We start from the raw sequence: 17,803 nt of genomic DNA, 5'->3' as shown, positions 1-17,803 counted from the left end.
TAAACAAGATTTTAACTAAGGCTATCTGATTCCAAAGCCTAACCTTTTATCTACAATGATAGGTGTATTGCTTCCCTCAATGCCTGAAAAACAGTGGTAGCACAGTTCAGCTCTTCTTTGGCACCTGTACAGGCCCCACACTTTCCTACCTCCATACCTGGGATCATACTGCTCTCAGAGGGCCTGTATCTTAGTATCAACCTCAACCAAGAACAACTGTGGATATCCTTCCCTGGCCCACCCTTCTATACCCAGCTTAATCACCAGCTCTTCTTTTTTTTTTTTTTTTTATGTTTTATTTATTTCTAGGAGAGAGAGAGGGAGAGAGACAGAGTGAGCAGGGGAGGGTCAGAGAGAGAGGGAGTCACAGACTGAAACAGGCTCCAGGCTCTGAGCTGGCAGTCAGCACAGAGCCCGATGCGGGGCTCGAACCCACGAACTGCGAGATCATGACCTAAGCGAAAGTCGGACGCTTAACCGACTAAGCCACCCAGGCGCCCCCACCAGCTCTTCTTTATAACTCAGTTTGCAGGTACAATCTCTCTATCCCTGAATGCCCACAATACATTACCTAATATCATGCTGGTATCACTTATCCACTTTTTACCCTATAAAACTTTTTTTTAATAATTTTTTAACGTTTATTTAATTTTAAGAGACAGAGTGTCAGTGGGGGAGGGTCAAAGAGAGAGGGAGATACAGAATCCAAAGCAGGCTCCAGGCTCTAAGCTGTCAGCACAGAGCCCACTGTGGGCCTTGAACCAATACAAACCATGAGATCATCACCTGAGCCGAAGTTGGACACTTAACCGACTGAGCCACCAAGGCACCCCAAATTATTATCAATGTACATATCTATTTGACCTAATAGTCAAATAAACTAATAAAATGTTACTTGAGGGCAGATTCTAGGTTTGATTCATTTTATTGAAGTCCCAGTGTTTCAATAAAAAACATCCATTACATAGCCATTAAAATGGCCAAAATCCAATATACTGACAACACCAAAATGCTGACACGGATGTGAACAATAGGAACTCTCATTCATTGCAGCAGGAATGCAAAATGGCTTTGGGAGACAGTTTGTTTCTCATCATTTTCTCCAACAATCATACTCCTTGGTATTTATCCAAATGAACTGCAAACTGTCCACACAAAACCTGTACACAGATGTTTATACCATCTTTATTTGTAACTGCCAAAGCATGGAAGCAACCAAGATGTCTCTCAATAGGTTAGTGGATAAATTGTGGTATGTCCAGACAAGATTATTCAGCACTAAAAAGAAATAAGCCATGAAATCCTGAAAAGACATGGAGGAACCTTAAATGCATATTACTAAGTGAAAGAAGCCAATCTGATAAGGCTACATAGTATATGATTCCAATTACATGACAGCCTAAAAACGTAAATCTACAAAGACAGAAATATATCAATGGTTGCCAGAAGTTAAGGGAGGAAAAAGGTAAAACTAGGCAGAGCACAGAGGAATTTTAGGGCAGTGGAATTATTCTGTACAATACTATAATGGTGGATACATGTCATTATATATTTGTCCAAACCCATAAAATGTATAAAATCAAGAGTAGACTCTCATATAAACTATGGTCTTTGGGCAATAATGATATGTCAATGTAGGTTCATCAATTATAACAAATTTACCACTCTGGTCAGGAATGTTGATAGCAGGGAAGTCTGTGCATGTGCAGGGCAAGAGCTATATGGGAATTGTGTAATTGATGCTTAATTTTGCTATGAGTCTAAAACTGCTCTAAAAAATAAAGTCTATTAAAAAAAAAAAAAAAGGAATTTCCCATCAGGTAAGAGCTAAAGAAATACTTAATTACCAAAAGAGGGGGAAAAAATAGATTAAAAAAACCAATGCTAATGTTTATAATTATCTTTATAACTGCAGATTTAATTAATTTAAATTACAGAATTAAATTCTACAGAATGGTAAAGCAAGCAGATATAAAAGTACAGGAAAACATTATCCCGGTTTCTTATGGTCATAAATTTACTGAGAAGGGGCACCTGGGTGGTTCAGTCGGTTAAGCATCCGACTTCCGCTCAGGTCATGATATCATGGTTCGTGGGTTCAAGCCCCGCGTCAGGCTCTGTGCTGACAGCTAGCTCAGAGCCTGGAGCTTGTTTCAGATTCTGTATCTCCTTCTCTCTCTGACCCTCCCCTGCTCACACTGTCTCTCTCTCTCTCTCTCTCTCTCAGAAATAAATAAAACATTAAAAAAATTTTAATAAAAAAAATAAATCTACTGAGAAGTAAAGGTAATCAAACTAATATCCTATGTTGACTTCTAATAGAATATTTAGAGCAGTTTAAGAAAACAAAAAGTTTATCAGCAAACTAGATAGTATACTACTGATTTAAACTCTCTAATAGAACCCAGAAACAGGTAAAATTGAATTCTAAATGAAATTTATCTATATATGATTTCTTTTATGCTTATCAGAAACCTCATGATGAATTCCAATAAAACTAAAATAATCGGGGCGCCTGGGTGGCTTAGTCGGCTAAGCGTCCGACTTTCGCTTGGGTCATGATCTCGCGGTTCGTGGGTTCGAGCCCCGCGTCGGGCTCTGTGCTGACTGCCAGCTCAGAGCCTGGAGCCTGTTTCAGTCTGTGACTCCCTCTCTCTCTGACCCTCCCCTGCTCACGCTGTCTCTCTCTCTCTCTCTCCTAGGAATAAATAAAAAAAAAAAAAAAACATTTAAAAAAAAAAAACTAAAATAATCAATTTCTTTATTTCATTTTTTAATTTAGGAAGCAAAGGTAACACCAGTGTAATAGATACAAATCATAATAATAAATAATACAAATTGCTTCCTTTAAAAAGAAAAAATAAAAGTTTAAAAAGAAAGTAAAGTACTAATTTTAAAACTTTGCAGATAAAGCAAGTCTCATTCATTCTGTAATGAATCAGGTTGGTATAATAGCCTTGAAAAAAAAGAATAAAAGATAATTTTCTATAACAACCATTTGGCCCTTTATCTGGATACTGGTTTAGCTCAGATGTTGACCTGCCTTTAATCAAGTATTAAAAGGCAACAAAAAACCTATTGTATTTTCTGAAAGATTTAATGTTATTTAAGTACAATTTTGGAGTCTTTTTGACATCCAGAATTTATAATTAAAGCCCTTAGGACTTTCTCACCCTTTCAAAATAAGCATAACCTGAACCAAAAGAATAATCTATTTATTATGAAACTAAGAACAAACCTTTGAGATAATCCCTGGGGGCAAAAGGAACAAGAATTTTTATGTTTAGATTGTCATAACCACAGAAAAGAGCCTATTGTTAATGCCATAAGAAAGTTCATCTTCATGTGTGCCCTTTCTATTATAATTTTTATGTCATTATTCAAAATTATAGTATTTTAAGATTTTTATATTTATGATGTTCAAAGGATTCATAATGAAATTTATTTAACAAAATGGCCAATCCCTAATTTATAAATCAAACATGCACTCCTTAGCCACCCTACCAACTCTATTCCTCTCACTCTACGCCAAAGCTTCTTCAATAGCATTCTTCTACCTTTAATACCGAGTTCAATCTTTTTTAAGGTCCTTCAAAATATGGCCCCAATCTACTTTTTATCCTCTCGTCTACCACTATTTCGCCAATCAGCACCCCATGTTCTGCATTCAAACAAGTAACTCCTCTGAGACTAGCAAGCACTTTGATGGACTCTGAGAGTCAGAAAAACCTACGTTCAAAATCTGGCTCCATTATTTACTAGCAATTCGATCCTAGGCACGATACTTAAGCTCCCTTTATCTCTTCTCCATACGCTAAATAGGGATGAAAATGCCTGTCCCACAGCTGTAAAAACTATACAGGATAAGGGGAGTAAAGCACTCTCAGCAGGTGCTCATAAAATTAACACTTTATACTTTTGATTAATACAGACATAGCCAATACAGGTAATCACAAACATCGAACTAATCATCTTTGAAAGCATGAATAAAAACACAAAGCAGATAGTTACTGAAACATGATTTTAAAAGGGAAGTTCTATTTTTACCACAATTAAAACAATGACACACAACAAAGTGGTGGAGCCACACCCTAAGAGAACTTAAGAGCTAAAACTAGTCTTTCCTTCATTGCTTCACTCTCCATCCAACAAAACAATAAAAAATATTGCCTGTTCTCCAGCTTTTATTTTCTTGATTCATAGCACACAACTGCTCTCATTATTTCTCATCCAAATTGCTGTAATGGCCCCTGAGAAATAGTTTCCCAGCCTCAAGGATCACCTGTCAATATTGCACATCACTACCACACTATCCTTGCTGGCTCATTACTAGCCGGAGAATAAAAGCTTACCCTGACAGTCTAGCTTGCAAAGCTCTCATTAGCCCAGGTCTAGTCTGTTTCTCAAGCCTCATTTCTAGTCATTCCCCATGTTCTACCTACCTATTACTTGCTTATTCTCCAACATGCTCAATAATCTTGTACTTCTGTAACTCTGTCTTTTGCTAGAAATGTTCTTCCATCGTCTTCCTATCTGGTAAACTCCTATTCCATTTTTTAAGGTCAAATTCAAATATGATCTTTTCTCTGATCAAACTATACCTCTACTTCGCATTGCTGAATTAATTGTTTTGTTATCTGTATTCTCATAACACTTTATAAATAAATGCCTATACTACTTTCACGTTACATTATAGTTATTAGTTCAAATAATTATTTCCCCTTTAGAGTCTCAATTTACAGAAGGCAACATCATATATGCTCAGCAAGTAAAGTAGTTCACAGGGAACAATTAATATTTGTTAAGCCGAGCTGAAGCTCAGAAAATTAATTATAAGTCCATGAGCGTGGGCCCCAAACTTCATCAATATCTTTAAATATAATTAGAACCGCTCTTTATCCAATATGATCACAATTAGTAGCTGATTACTTACAAAAGTCTGTTAAGGGAGGGAAACACAAATATGTACTCCATAAATACTTAAAACATATATGGTAAGTGTGGTCATGCTCTAACTTAAATGACATACAACTAACATCTAGTCTTTAGTTTCTTTAATTGCTTCTTTCTCTTTTTTTTTTTTAAGTTTATTTATACATTTTGAGAGATAAAGAGACTATGCGAGTGGGGTAGGGGCAGAGAGAGAAGAGTAAGAGAGAGAATCCCATGCAGGCTCTATGTTGCCAGCACAGAGCCTGATATGGGGTTCAAACCCGTGAAGCCGCAAGATCATGACCTGAGCCGAAACCAAGAGTCAGATGCTTAACTGATTGAGCCACCCAAGCACCCCTGCTTCTTTCCTGTATAAACCACATCTGTCACCTATACTGTTAAGTTTCCATTTTTGAAAATGGAATAAGACGCAGATGACATGATACTCTACATCGAAAACCCGACAGACTCCACCAGAAGCCTACTAGAACTGATTCAAGAATTCAGCCAAGTTGCAGGGTACAAAATCAACGTACAGAAATCGGTTGCATTTTTATACACCAACAATGAAGCAACAGAGAGAGAAAGCAAGAAACTGATCCCATTCACAATTGCACAAAAAACCATAAAATACCTCGGAATAAACCTAACCAAGGATACAAGAGATCTGTATGATGAAAACTATAGAAAACTTATGAAGGAAATTGAAGAAGACACAAAGAAATGGAAAAACATTCCATGCTCATGGATGGGAAGAATAAATATAGTTAAGATGTCATTACTACCTAAAGCACTCTACACATTCAATGCAATTCCAATCAAAATTGCACCAGCATACTTCTCAAAACTAGAACAAACTATCCAAAAATTTGTATGGAACCACAAAAGACCCCGAATAGCCAAAGTAATACTGAAAAATAAAACCAAAATGGGAGGTATCACCATCCCAGACTTTAGCCTCTACTACAAAGCTGTTATCATCAAGACAGTATGGTATTGGCACAAAAACAGACCCATAGACCAATGGAACAGAATTGAGAACTCAGAAGTGGACCCAAAAGTATACAGCCAACTAATCTTTGACAAAGCAGGAAAGAATATCCAATGGAAAAAAGACAGCCTTTTTAACAGATAGTGTTGGGAGAATTGGACAGCAACATGCAGAAGAATGAAACTAGATCATTTTCTCACACCATGCACAAAAATAAACTCAAAATGGATAAAGGACCTGAACGTGAGACAGGAAACCATCAACACCCTAGAGGAGAAAGCAGGAAACAACCTCCTTGACCTCCACCGCAGCAACTTGTTACTTGACACATCCCCAAAAGCAAGGGAATCAAGAGCAAAAATAAATGATTGGGACCTCATCAAGATTAAAAGCTTCTGCACAGCCAAGGAAACAACCCACAAAACTAATAGGCAACCAACGGAATGGGAAAAGATAGTTGCAAATGACATATCAGATCAAGGGTTAATATCCAGAATCTATAAGGAACTCACCAAACTACACACCCGAAAAACAAACAACCCAGTGAAGAAATGGGCAGAAGATATGAACAGACACTTCTCCAAAGAGGACATCCAGATGGCCAACAGACACATGAAACGATGCTCAGCATCCCTCCTCATCAGGGAAATACAAATCAAAACCATACTGAGATACCACCTCACGCCAGTCAGAGTGGCTAAAATGAGCAAATCAGAGAACTCTAGATGCTGGCGAGGATGTGGAGAAACGGGCACCCTCCTACACTGTTGGTGGGAATGTAAACTGGTACAGCCCCTCTGGAAAACAGTGTGGAGGTTCCTCAGGAAACTAACAATAGAACTCCCCTAGGACCCAGCAATAGCACTGCTAGGAATTTACCCAAGGGATACAGAAATGCTGAGGCATAGGAGCACGTGTACCCCAATGTTCATAGCAGCACTCTCCACAATAGCTAAAACATGGAAAGAGCCTAAGTGTCCATCAACGGATGAATGGATCAAGAAGATGTGGTTTATCTATACCATGGAATACTACATGGCAATGAGAAACAATGAAATCTGGCCATGTGTAGCAACATGGATGGACCTTGAGGGTGTTATGCTGAGCGAAATAAGTCAGGCAGAGAAGGACAAATATCATATGTTTGCACGTATAGGAGGATTAGGAGGAACTTGATGGAGGAACAAGGGGGAGAAGAAGGGGGGAAATGGTGGGGGAAAGGGAGAGAGGCAAACCATGAGAGACTCTTGAATGCTGACAAAAACTGAGGACTGATGGATGTGGGGGGGAGGGGGGGATGGGCATGGAGGAGGACACTTGTGGGGATGAGCACTGAGTGTTATGTGGAAACTAATCTGACAATAAACTATTTGTAAAAAAAAAAAAAAAAGAAAATGGAATAAGAACTTGGGAAGCAGAATGCTTCAGGAGGTGTACAATTTTTTTCATAACCATATAAACTACTTAATTAAATTAAATGATTATAAGTACATAAGAAGGCTTGGTTACCAATGCAAACAACTCTCAGTATATAAATGAACTGGTGATAGAAGTACAAAGGTGTACTTGAGGACATCTTCTAATGAACAAAGTTCATCTTTATTATATTTTGGGCAACATTCAGTACTTTTTATGGGAGGACTGGGAAATGTCAGTCACTCCAATGGATCAATTAAGTAGAGGCTGGTTAAGAAAGTTTCAACATACTGCAACTGAAGAGAGTCCCTCATGAATATACATGATAGCAGAATCACTTTCAAACTAAATGCTCCAAGCCACAGTTTTCTTATCTGGTAAGGAAAGGACTACATATCATATAAGCCATAATATCTAGACTTGTTCTTACTTGCTAGACTTGTTCAATACTAGCTCCCACTTCTAGACATAAACATGGTTTTACCTATGGGTCCCAGGTGATTAATATATTCAAAGCAATTCATCTCATAGAAAAAATATTTTGGGGGACGCCTGGGTGGCTCAATCAGTTAAGTGTCCATGCTATCAGCACAAAACCTGCTTGGGATTCTCTGTCTCCCTCTCTCTCTGCCCCTCCCTGGCTCCCTCACTCTCTCTCTCTCTCAAAATAAATAAATAAAATATATTATATCTATTTTATTATATACATATTTTATATAATTTTAAATATATATATATAATTTATTTATTTTTAAATGATGGCTTAACCAGAACCTTATTCTAGAATCAAGACCCCCACTTCCCTTCCCTATCTCCTTTGTCCTTCTTTAGATTATCCTACCTGCTTACTTGGACTTGTGACCATGTATTTAACTTCCTCTGCAACATTTATAATCTCCTTTCTCTTTATTGCCTGACCAGACTGCCTTTAGAATAAACATGAGCTACATTTCTTCCTGCACTATCCAACTGCCTGTCCTGTTCTTAATATCTATGTACAGCTATATTTTACATTTGCCCAGTTCTTGCAGATTTTGGGGGCTTTATCTTCTCGGGCTATATCCTAACTTTTCTACTTTGCTTTGGCACTTCCAATTCCATCACCTTCTCAACTAAAATCCAAGCCACTGATGACTGCTAAGATTATACACAAAGTGCAATAAATATAATAAAAAAACAATGGCTCCAAGGCATTAAAAGATCCCAGAAAAAGCTTAAATTATATTCTGTATATGCTGTTTGCTATGACCTAACAAGGAACTTAGATACTTTAGAAAAGCTTCAATTACAGTTGAAATAAAAAAGATTTCCTGGGGTTTTCTCAGTTAATAAAGTTAAAGGCATTAGAATACTCCATTCCTCAAGAGTTTAAGTTTTCTAAAAATTTTCCATATATAAACCTAAAAATGATCAATTTGTTATATTCATATTTAAATATGAAATAATGTAAGGATAGCCTGGCTATCAGGTTTGAGAGAAGAATAAAAAAGATGATTTGTTTAATTCTCTACGTCTCATTCTTATCTTCACAGTCTATATCTTTTGTAATATTTCCAAACTTATACTGAGTAATAATTATGGCAGCTTTAAAAAAAAAGAAAAAACACTCATTTCTTTAATTGAAGTATAACAACCTCCAGGCTCTTTAACATCTATGAAATCTTATTTAAGAAAGAAGAAATAATCCTTTCTTTTGATGAAAGCATCCTTTTGACTAATCACAAAAGAAAAAGCCCTAAGATTACTCTAACCACTGATTCAAGAATAATATGAAAAAAAGAATGCCACTTCAATAGCCAACTGCTTCAGACTCTTTTCAAACTACTGTATGCACAGAGACATAAATGACAAACAACATATGGCTTTAGTCACCATAGACACAGTTAACAGAAATCCTATTTTTAAAAAAATCTATATATTCATTCCTTCTGTTGACTCTAATGTCCCATCAACATACAGATATATACATATACAGTCTTTCTTTCTCAGCTATAAAGTAATGCCACTTTTCCTAAAACAAATGTTTATTACTTAAGTATGTCCTTTACTTAAGCATGCCTTCAATTTAACAAACATGATTCAAGTACAACTGAAAGTGAATAGGCAAAAAACATCAGCTATCACAACAAAACTTGTTAAAGATTTTTCTGTGAGATTTTCTCTTAGGCATATTAAAAGATAAAACCACATAGGGTAGCAACCAAAAGTACAAGCATCAAAAACTTACCAATTTCTTCCACTTCTTCCAGGAAATCATTATATTCTCTTAGACTAGGAAAGTCTTCTTCTCTTTTATTGTATCTTTAAGAGAAGAAAAAAATGAACACATTACATTCTCTTGCTTTCAATATTATCTAATCAGTTTGTTTCTTACCTATTTATTCATGATACATAGAAAAGGACTGCTTACTGTAAAGTACACTGTTTCCTTGACACCATGTTTGTAATTAGACCGAGAATGTTGTTCTTAAATTCTTATGACTACAAAGACAGAATAGAATCAAGAGAGAAAGATAAAATATGTTAAATTCCTCTAAAACTTATGGAAAAGAAAGAAAAAGAAATTAGGAGACTTATTTACTTCTTATAAATTGATTCGCTTTCAGAAAGCTAAAGATTAATTCAAAAGACACCTTCCTATTTTTCATGACAACTATAGTCTAAAGAATACTAGATCAGAAAATTCTGTAAATATTATAATGTACATGTAAAGAATTAGAAAAACTACAGGGATCAATAAAAAAATAAGAATCTAAAAGAGACTATCTCTCAGAAGCAATACTAATAATAAAAGAGCAACCAGGGGCACTGATGCAGTAACACAGATTAAGTACCTAGAAAGATGCTGCTAAAGCACTGGTGACCTAGGCTGAAATATATACCACCATAAAGTATACATATAATAATAATAATAAACTAAATTTATATATTAATTCTATATACTTCAAAAATAATAAGGAGGCTTGTAATAAAAGGACAGATAAAATAAAACCCAAAACCATTCACAGAGTGAAAACTAAATTATAAATGAAAAAATATTAAAATTAAATACATATGTAAATATATAAAGATAGATATCAAAACAAATTACAGCTAACACATTATCCTCTCCAACAGCCTTCAAATCTCACTTTAAACACGCTATCAGTGACCTACACCAATACTCAGTCACTAACTTCATAGTATTTTTCTCAATTCATAGTCACATAGTTGTTTAGTTTGCCTGTCTTATTATCTATCTCCATGCTATCCTATACTACTAGACTGTAAGCCTTATAAGGGCAAGGTTCATAGCGATTTCACTCATTTCTACCCAGTACCTAATATGCATAACACAGTGTTTGCACACAGTAGGTACTCAATATATGTTAAGTATGTTTAAAAATAAATAGTAAATAAATTGTAAAGTCATCAATCCAGAGGATCCACTCTTTTCTAACAAAGGCTAGATAAATGTTACTGAGTTCTCTAAGAATTTAATCAATTTCTGTTGAACAAATGCATAGAATTTATACTGATTCACTTGCCAAAATGTCCATATTTCCATCAATAAATAATTATATCAATTACTGAAATAATTGTTAAAGTCCTCTTCGTATACTCAATCATTCAAACAATAATATTTACATTTTTAGCACTTTTTTCCGAATCTCAACCTCCTTGTCCACAGCAGGATCTTCAAAGAGTTGTACCCTAAAGTTGCTCTTTCTAAGTGGAGTGCCACACTCAGGACAGTTTCCAGCTCCTCTCATAAATAGTAAATCCACACAACTTTCACACCTGTAAAGAGAAAATACAGGATAACCTTTAAGCCAGTACTCAAATCCACAACAATTTTGTATAGTTTGTTTTTTGTTGTTGCTCCTGTGGCTTTTTTGTTTGGTAATATTTTTCTTTTCCCCCTGGGGGACAAGGGGCAGGGGTGGGAGGCAGAGATAGGAAAATTAATCATTTGTACTTAGAAATCTCATCAAAAAAAATCTTTTAGAAAATATTTATTTTCATTTGGAGCTTACTTTTCAGACATAGGTATCCTAAGGGATACCAGTTTCATTTTACACATTAAACAAATTTATAAATTAAAACAAATTGAGTTGGGGGCTAGGCGGATTTGGAGGTAGCAGACAGAGAAAAGTCAAAGAGGCATGTAAATGAATGGTCTGTGGTCACTGCCATTCTTAGCCCAGTGTCACCCTTAGACCTAGGCAAAAAAAGCCTCTGTCAGAGGCCTATGCTCTGCAAACCACAATCACTAAAACAGACTTTTTTTTTCTTTTAGCCTTGTAAGGAAGGTTTTTTTTTTTTTGAAATTCAGTAACAACTGAGCAAGTGGGAATTACAGGGAGAGGTGCTAGCTGAAAGAGGTCTCCTCCACCCCTGCCCTGCCCCAGGACAAGGGGTAAGGAAATGACTGTGCCACAGTATCCATGGAGAAAGGAGAAAATCACCAGAACCTCTACCCTGAGAAATCACAGAAGGAATGGTTCCTCATAAAAACTTTAATCAGTTAAGGTTGGCTGCCCCAAATCCACCAAAAAGGAAAGCCACAGTTCCCCAATACTTGCATTCCCTCCTCTCTTCTTAGATAGTGCAATTTGGGGAAGAGCTCAGAATTTCCTTTAAGTCTTGTGTTAGAAAAACAAGGACTTAAAGAGGTTAACCTCTCTGTACCAGATTCCTAGGGAGCTGACAGAATCAGCTCACATACTGTTTTTGATGGGTCCAGGCACCACTCGACCACCCCTGCTCTGCCCCAAGCCATCCATGCTACTAATCAGACTAGCAAGTAGAACGGCTAGCCAGGAGAAGAAAATAGCTATTCCTTTAGCCTCTGGGTCTTAAGGATGCAAGACCCTGGGAAGTGGGCATAATGGGTGTGCAGCTTGATTCTTAACTTATAAACATTTACACATTTTGATATTCATTTCTCCAGCTGTAATTCTGCCCAAATCCACATAGGTTAGGACCACACCAGCCCTAATCACTTCTTTCTTAGCATTATCTGAAATTATTTATGTGCTGATTTTCTGTAACCTCTACTAGGATGTAATACACATTTCATGAAAGCAGGAATCTGGACCACCTTGTTCTCTATCCCCAGTGCCTGACAAATAATAAGTACTCAATAAACTACACATAATTTTTTTTAAAAATGAATATAAGAAAAGAAAAGAAAAATTCTAATGAATAAGGAAAACATTTATTTCTTCCAGGTATGCAGCTGACTTGTAGAAAAAGTCCAATGAGAAGTGTGACACAAGGTAACAAGAATAAAGGTTGGTTACTAGTAAAATACTAACACTGACTTTGTGTATTTCTATCTTAATGGTGCCATTAAATATTAGAGGAAAAAAATCCTAAAAGAACAAAGATCCCAGTTGTCATTATCTAGATCAACAAAACCCCATAAAACTGACTTTGGGATTCAGAAGATTGGGAATGTTGCATTTCTCCTAATCTTTGCAATTAAAGAAAATTAAATCAAACTATAGAAGATGAAAATGAGCATACCTTAAAAATATACTGACTAAAGATATTTATAAGCAAGGAGCCATCTAAAATACTCAAAATTATCCACACACAAATAATATTCTCTATTTCAAGGTCTTGTAGAATAGATTCAGTTGATAATTCACTTAACAAGGTAATACAAAAACTTTAATATTTCTAAAAGTCATACCGCATATTAGATATATTATTTGTTTCACAATCAGTTTTACATTTCTGCTTTTTAAAAATATGCCTTAAAGGGTGCCTCGGTGGTTCAGTTGGTTAAGTGTCTAACTCTTGGTTTCGCCTCAGGTCATCAGGTCATGATCTCAGGGTTGTGAGACTGAGCCACAGAGTCAAGCTCCTCAGGGTAAGGAGTCTGCCTAAGATTCTCTTCCTCCCTCTCCTGTCCCTCTCCCGCTCATGTACACTCTCACTCAAAAAAAAAAAAAAAAAAATCTGGGGCACCTGGGTGGCTCAGTCGGTTAAGCATCTGATTTTGGCTCAGGTCATGATCTCATGGTTCATGAGTTCAAGCCTGGCATCAGGCTCTGAGCTGTCAGCACAGCTGGTGCCTGCTTCCGATTCTATGTTTCCATCTCTCTCTGACCCTCTCCTGCTCTCATTCTGTCCCTGTCTCTCTAAAAAAACAAACAAACAAACAAACATTAAAAAAAAAAAATCTGTTAAGTTTCTCCTGTTCCACTTATAAGTGAAAACATATGGTATCTGTCCTCTGCCTAACTTATTTCGCTCAGCATAACACCGTAGAGTTCCATCCACATTGCTACAAATGACCAGATTTCATTCTTTCTCATTGCCATGAAGTATTCCATTGTACAGATAAACCACATTTTATTATCCATTCATCACTTGATAGACATTTAGGCTCTTTCTATGATCTGGCTATTGTTGAAAGTGCTACTATGAACATTGGGGTACATGTGCCCCTATGCATCAACACTCCTGTATCCCTTGGGTAAATTCCTAGTAGTGCTATTGCTGGGTCATAGGGGAGTTCTACTGTTAACTTTTTGAGGAACCTCCACACTGTTTTCCAGAGGTGCTGCACCAGTTTACATTCCCACCAACAGTGTAGGAGGGTGCCCGTTTCTCCACATCCTCGCCAGCATCTATAATCTCCTGATTTGTTCCTTTTAACCACTCTGACCAGCATGACCATGGGGGAGGAGAAGGGGAGAGAATAGTTGGGGAGAAGGAGGGAGGCAAACCATGAGAGACTCTTGAATACAGAGAACAAACTGAGGGCTGATGGGGGTGGAGGAGAGGGGAAGGGGGGTAATGGGCATGGAAGAGGGCACTTGTTGGGATGAGCACTGGGTGTTATATGGAAACCAACTTGACAATGAACTATAAAAAAAAAAAAACCCAATAGCCAAAGTATGGAAAGAGCCAAGATGTCCACAGATGGATGAATGGATAAAGAAGACGTGGTATATATACACAATGGAGTATTACTCACTAATCAGAAAGAATGAAATCTTGCTATTCACAACTATGTGGAAGGAACTAGAGGGTATTATACTAAGGAAAATTAGACAGTCAGAAAAAGACAAATATATGTCTTCACTCATATGAGGACTTTAAGACACAAAAAAGAAGGGAAGGGAACCAAAACTAATATAAAAACAGGGAATGGGACAAAAACATAAGAGACTCTTAAATATGGAGAACAAACAGAGGGTTTCTGGAGAGGAGGTGGGGGGGATGGGCTAAATGGGTAAGGGGAATTAAGAAATCTACTCCTGAAATCATTGTTGTACTATATGCTAACAACTTGGATGTAAATTTAAAACAAAACAAAATTTAAAAAATAAATAAAATTGAGGGAAATAAATGATTTTTTAAAATCTGCCTTAAATCATAACGATTTCAACAGTATTTAAGAATTTTTAAAATAATTTATTTTCCTACACAACTTCTTCCCTTCCTAAGTTAAATTGCTAAAACAAATAACTCTTTTTTAAAGCTCTAAGAGAAAAGCATACAGAGAAAAAAAATTGAAAGCTCTACCTCATTCTGTTCTGTATCACACTTCCCACAGATAACATAACTATTTTAAGTGTAGTTTATGTGACCATAACTTTTTTCCATATATTTATAAAATACATATTTATAAATTATTTATATGAGACTGATCATATAAAAAAGAAAAAAAAAGTTGATAATTGCTAGTTCACTCTATCTGGCATCAGAACAACCAGAGCAGCAGGAGATGATCAACCTTTGGTCCCCCAAGAGTGCAAAAAAGTTCTTCATACAGAATTTCCTATTTTCCAGAGTACAGGAAAATTTGCTGGAGTCCAAATCCTGTCATTACCCAGTCCCAAAGACAGCGTTATGATTTTCTCCTGTTTTTGAAAATCAGAATGGTACCCACCTTCTTTTCTCTCTGAACAACTTTTTACTTATTTTTTTAATATTTATTTATTTTTGAGAGAGAGAGTGAGTGAGCAGGGGAGGAGCAGAGAGAGAGGGAGATAGAGGATCCAAGGTAGGCTCTGTGCTGACAGCAGACCGCCTGATACAGAGCTTGAACTCACAAATAGTGAGATCACGACCTGAGCCAAAGTCATATACTCAACTGACTAAGCCACCCAGGTCCCCCTAAACAACTTATTTTTAGATTTTATTTTCTTATATCAACATTTAGCTGCTTATATGCCTTTGTCAAGATTTTTTATCTGACTTATTTGCTTTAGTTTTTCAACAGGAATTATATTCCATGTAAAATTTCAATAATTATTAAAATAGATTATTTTATAGTTAATAGCTATAACTATAAAATAATTATAAAGTTATAAGTTTTAAGTTATAAAGGTATAACTATTACCTAAGGGGCGCCTATGTGGCTCAGCTAGTTGAATGACCAACTCAGCTCAGATCATTTCAGCTCAGGTCATAATCCCAGAGTCATGGGATCAAGTCTCACATCAGGCTCTACATGGAACCTGGTTGGGATTCTCTCTCCTGTCCCTTTCCCCTGCTCACATTTCTCTCTCTCTCTCTCTCTCTAAAATTAAAAAAAAAAAAAATTAAGTGTTAAATAGATTAACTGACCTAGAAAAGGTAAATAATCACAAATTTTGTAAAGACTTCCTTTGAAGTAATCTAGTTTTACCAGGACTTTCCATTCTTCTTTAGCTCACTGACTTCCTGAAACAACTCAAAACAGAGATCTATGGTCTTGAAAGATAAACAAGTGGTAACTTCTGTTAAGGAAAAATTTTATCCCCATAATAAATTATTCCTCAAGCCCATGTGTACTCAACTGTATAGGGTAGGAGCTAGATATTATAAGGGAATTTTTTCTCTCAAAATATGCTACCTAACTTTTCTAGACCTGTAAATAACTTTTCTGTAGCCTAAAGGTTACATTGGTATGTATCGCTTTTTACCTAAAAGGGAATTCAAAATCATATTTACTTCAAAGCTTGAGGGAAAAAACTACTACAACAATGTGTTTTGCAATGTCAAGTAAAGAATTCATTCAGGGGCACCTGGCTGGGTCAGTTGGTTGGGCATCCGACTTCGGTTCAGGTCATGATCTCACGATTCATGGGTTCGAGCCCCGCGTCAGGCTCTGTGCTGACAGCTAGCTCAGAGCCTGGAGCCTATTTCAGATTCTCTATCTCCCTCTCTCTCTGACCCTCCCTGTTCATGCTGATCTCTCTCTCTCTCTCAGAAATAAATAAAACATAAAAAAAATAAAATAAAAAGAATTCATCCATAAAAATAGAAGGGATGGCCTGGGACAGCAAGTGTTTTTTAAAACATTATAAACATCCCTATAGACTTTGGAGGATAAAAATTGTCAAAATTAAAAAGAAATTATATTCACCAAATTTTTTCACTGTCTTAGAATTCAAAATAACCATTCAATCTTCTGTTGGCTATAACCATTTAGCATGGCAATTTATAACTAACAAGCAAATAATATAAGGCACAAATTCAAATACTACATGTAAGCCCATTTTGAGCCAGAAAAACTGAGCTATACACAGGGATAAGGGAAGAGCTAGTAATTTAGTAAGCTGTGACAAGAAAACATGAGCCCCCCCCCCAAAAAATGGGTTTTTGTGTCCCCTTTACAAACAGCAAGGATCATGGAATACATATATAATTTCCCTTTTTGTCCTCTTGCCAGTAAACTCCTAAGTCAAGTTTAAAAGCTTTGTTGAAAAACACTACATGTTTTCCAGAAAAAGGTTGGAAAAGAATGAAGGAAGTTAGAAAGATATGCATTAGGGATCTTATGATGTACATATGATTGTCCTTACTATACAGGCAGTGTCACCCAGCACTGGAGAGTCAAATAACTGGCTAAAACTCATATAACTAGCAAGAATTGACCTTGGTCTAATTCACATTCCACATTATCTCTTTCACTCTTATTCTTACAATGACCTAAGTAACAATCCCCAGTGTCTACCGTTAGCCCAAACATATCTCCTCCTGAGTTCCTATTAGACACTGCGTATTGCACAATTCCTATTTGATATTCCACAGGTACATTTTTTTAATTTAGAAAAATAAAATTCCCTCAAACTCAATATACCCAAAACCAATATCCTTCATTCTATGAGGATTACAAAGAGAATTATACCAACTTGTGCATAAGGGCTCATAATATAGTGGTCAAAATAGAAAAGATTAAACAAAACTCTGTAATAAAAGTATACTCTGAATACTACTACCATACGCTCTCGACCAATAAGCAACAGCTCAACAAATTATACTATACACTCTTGACCAGTATTAACACATCACACTCCAAATGCTCCAAGCCAATGACAGTTCCAAAGGTACTATCCTGAGTCAAGTATTTCCTGAAATATATGGACTCTACTCTTCTGAACCAATTATTGCCATTGATGAATACTTTTGGAGTAGAATAGCCAAAAAGTTTGTGGAGATGATAGTATTGGATATTGAGATCCAAGTTTTGCAGAG

At 36.3% G+C, this 17,803-nt stretch overlaps 1 protein-coding gene across 1 annotated transcript in view; it reads right to left on the bottom strand.

Annotated features, from left to right (window-relative positions):
- MNAT1 (MNAT1 component of CDK activating kinase) overlaps positions 1 to 17,803 on the bottom strand; it is a 220,522-nt gene that overhangs the window by 144,625 nt on the left and 58,094 nt on the right. The window contains exons 2-3 of the mRNA XM_039240755.1: positions 10,967 to 11,119; positions 9,567 to 9,640 (exon numbers count right to left, since the gene is read on the bottom strand). Of these exons, the coding sequence (XP_039096686.1) occupies positions 9,567 to 9,640; positions 10,967 to 11,119 (227 nt within the window). The remainder of the gene's footprint in view (positions 1 to 9,566; positions 9,641 to 10,966; positions 11,120 to 17,803) is intronic.

This window comes from Hyaena hyaena, unplaced genomic scaffold (assembly GCF_003009895.1).
Source record: "Hyaena hyaena isolate Hyena2069 unplaced genomic scaffold, ASM300989v1 scaffold_181, whole genome shotgun sequence".
Taxonomy (NCBI): Eukaryota; Metazoa; Chordata; class Mammalia; order Carnivora; family Hyaenidae; genus Hyaena; species Hyaena hyaena.
The sequence above is the reverse complement of the archived record's forward strand: the minus strand, read 5'-3'. Positions and strand labels throughout refer to the sequence as shown.